The sequence below is a fragment of the Zea mays genome, chromosome 1 (genome assembly GCF_902167145.1).
Source record: "Zea mays cultivar B73 chromosome 1, Zm-B73-REFERENCE-NAM-5.0, whole genome shotgun sequence".
Taxonomy (NCBI): Eukaryota; Viridiplantae; Streptophyta; class Magnoliopsida; order Poales; family Poaceae; genus Zea; species Zea mays.
The window spans coordinates 102991014-102993411 of NC_050096.1; the positions used below are offsets into that span (position 1 = coordinate 102991014).

General features: G+C 50.0%; 1 protein-coding gene across 1 annotated transcript; it reads left to right on the forward strand.

Moving 5' to 3' along the window:
* Nucleotides 1–937: 937 nt before the first annotated feature.
* On the forward strand, nucleotides 938–2094 carry LOC100278322 (uncharacterized). The gene is made up of 3 exons (NM_001151635.1): nucleotides 938–1219; nucleotides 1319–1393; nucleotides 1522–2094. The coding sequence occupies exons 1-3, from the start codon at nucleotides 1006–1008 to the stop codon at nucleotides 1626–1628; spliced, it is 396 nt and encodes a 131-aa protein (NP_001145107.1). The 5' UTR covers nucleotides 938–1005; the 3' UTR covers nucleotides 1629–2094.
* The last annotated feature ends 304 nt before the right edge of the window (nucleotides 2095–2398 follow it).

The window sequence follows — 2398 nt, forward strand, 5'->3', positions numbered from 1 at the left end:
GCCAGCACCACCCGCTTGTGCGAGCGTGTAGGCGTACCACGAAGCCAGCTAAAAATAACCCTGATGCACACTCTTTCAAACATAAAGAAAATTATATGATTTTAAAGGAAATATACGGTAAATTTATGGTGTATATTAACAATTTTTATTTTACCATGGTGCCTGTGCACCAGGGAAAGCTAACCTATTTTCGTCGTTGGGCATACCTTTGTGAGATGCGGATGGAGGAGTTGAGGAGGGCGTCGTGCGTGAGTTGAGGAGACTGTTGTTTCGGGTCTGTGGCAAGTTGTGCTTGCACCTACAATAGCAGCAAGCTTTGTACGAGGAAGATGATAGGGCGGGTGACAATGGGCGCACGATTGTGAGGGAGAGGAGGAGGCGGTTGGCGACGATGGGTTCAGAAGGGAGAGTAGGTGGAGACTACCTCATGGGAGTAGATATGGGAAAACTCTTTCGGACCTTGTGAGGTCGGAAACTAAAGCTCCACCCAGCCCCATGGTATTTCTTTTCTTTTTTCTCTAGGATGATTCGGTCCATGGTGTTTCCACCAGGAATGGGCTGGGATCCTCTCGGATCGTGAGCTACCCAAAAACCCTAAAATATACACGACACGTACATGGAATCACTAATGCAAATATTAAATCTTCCAATATTTAATGTTTTATTACAGTGCGCACATACGCCAGGTCCAAATATTTAACGTTTTATTACAAAGCTTCCAAGATTTAACGTTTTATTACAGTTGGCACACGTACGCCAGGTCGCCAGCACCAGTCCTCTAGCGCCACACATGCTGCATGCTCGGATCTCCCATGCGTAGTAAAATTCTTCACCTCTCGTGTGGGACAAGCTAGATTGAATTATCATGATTTAATTATTATATTATTATGAATATACACGCCCTTGTCAACCTCGCACGGTCACGGCCGCACCAACTATCCCCCCTTCCCCCGCCGCTCTCCCCTCACGCACCACCTACAGAAAAAAAAAATCGCCGCCGCCGCAATGCAGCGCCTCTCCCTCGGTTCCCCGGCCGGGAAGAACTCCCGCCTAAGCGTGGCCGTCGACGAGGAGGCAGAGGCGACGGACGAGAAGGCGGTGAAGGCTATGGTCAGGACCCCGGCGCTGAACAGGTCCATCCACTTGGTCCCCGTCCTAACTCTCCTGTGCTTCCTCGTCCTCTTCCTGCTGTCCCACGACCCCTCCGCCGCGCTCACCAGTATGTCTCCGGCGCCGCGCCGGCCGCCCACCCACTCTAACGCTTCGCTGTCCGCTCTCGCTAATCGGGCCCGCGGTGACTGTTGCGTTGCCCGTGCAGATTCGCCCGTGCTGGCCGCGGCCGCCACTGTCACCGCCACTGCACGCCCCTTGGAGGCCGCCGTCGCTGGTGGAGGTGCGTTCCCAAGTCAGAGGATCTCCATCTCTGACGAGATGACGACGCAGGCAAGCGAGAGTTTCGCGGCCTTGCAATGTCAACTTCTCACGTGCTGTTCTCTCGCTGTTTGGCTATTTGCGTTGCAGCGGACGCGACGGTCGCGTCCAGCGGCGTGTACCGGCGGCTGAAGGAGGACCCGAGGCAGCAGCAGCAGCCCCGCGGGCGGAGGCTGGGGATGGCGCGGCGGCGGTGACGTCAGCGCAGGAGACGCGAAGCTAGCCGTTGGGACGCCGATGACGCAGCGGAAGAGCGTCACTTTGCTTTTCGTTTTTTTTTTGGTCTGGTTCGCCCTTTCTGGTGGCAGTAGGCACAAATTGAGAATGGTATTCATGGCTTCGTGATAGTGGTGACGCCGTGACGGTCTTCATCATCCCATTTGGAATTTGATTTGAATCTACTAGCATTAGAGGAAAAATTGAGAGAAATGCGTTGCGCAAATTATTGCCAGTGGCATGTTGGACTGCGTCTGTCATTTCACCCTAATGCTGATATGATCATTCAGGAGAGGGCGGTTTGGATGCTGGGATTCGGGTGGGAAACGTATTTGAGCCGTCTAGCAATGATCAGGAATAGCATGTCATCCGTGGATGGCTCATGGCTGGATGCTGTGTCATTTGTAGATGATGATTGATGCATGTCCTGCTATTAATATCTCTTCATACCTCGCTTTCCTCATTCTCTCTCCGTTATACTCCCTCCCTCTTATAATAACTTAATAAGCAGCACTTCTAAAGACAAAATATGTCCTAAAATATATATAATTTTATATATGAAATAATATAACTCTACTTATTGTTGTTTTTTCTAATTTATTTCTTCTCGAATTTCAATTATATATATGTATATATTTTCAATAATATTGATTTCTTTATCTCAAAGTATCTCTATAGTGCACTTATTTTGAGTCGGAGGGTGTAGTTTTGAGACGAGACGGTATAGAGGAGACAAAAAGACCGAGCTGAG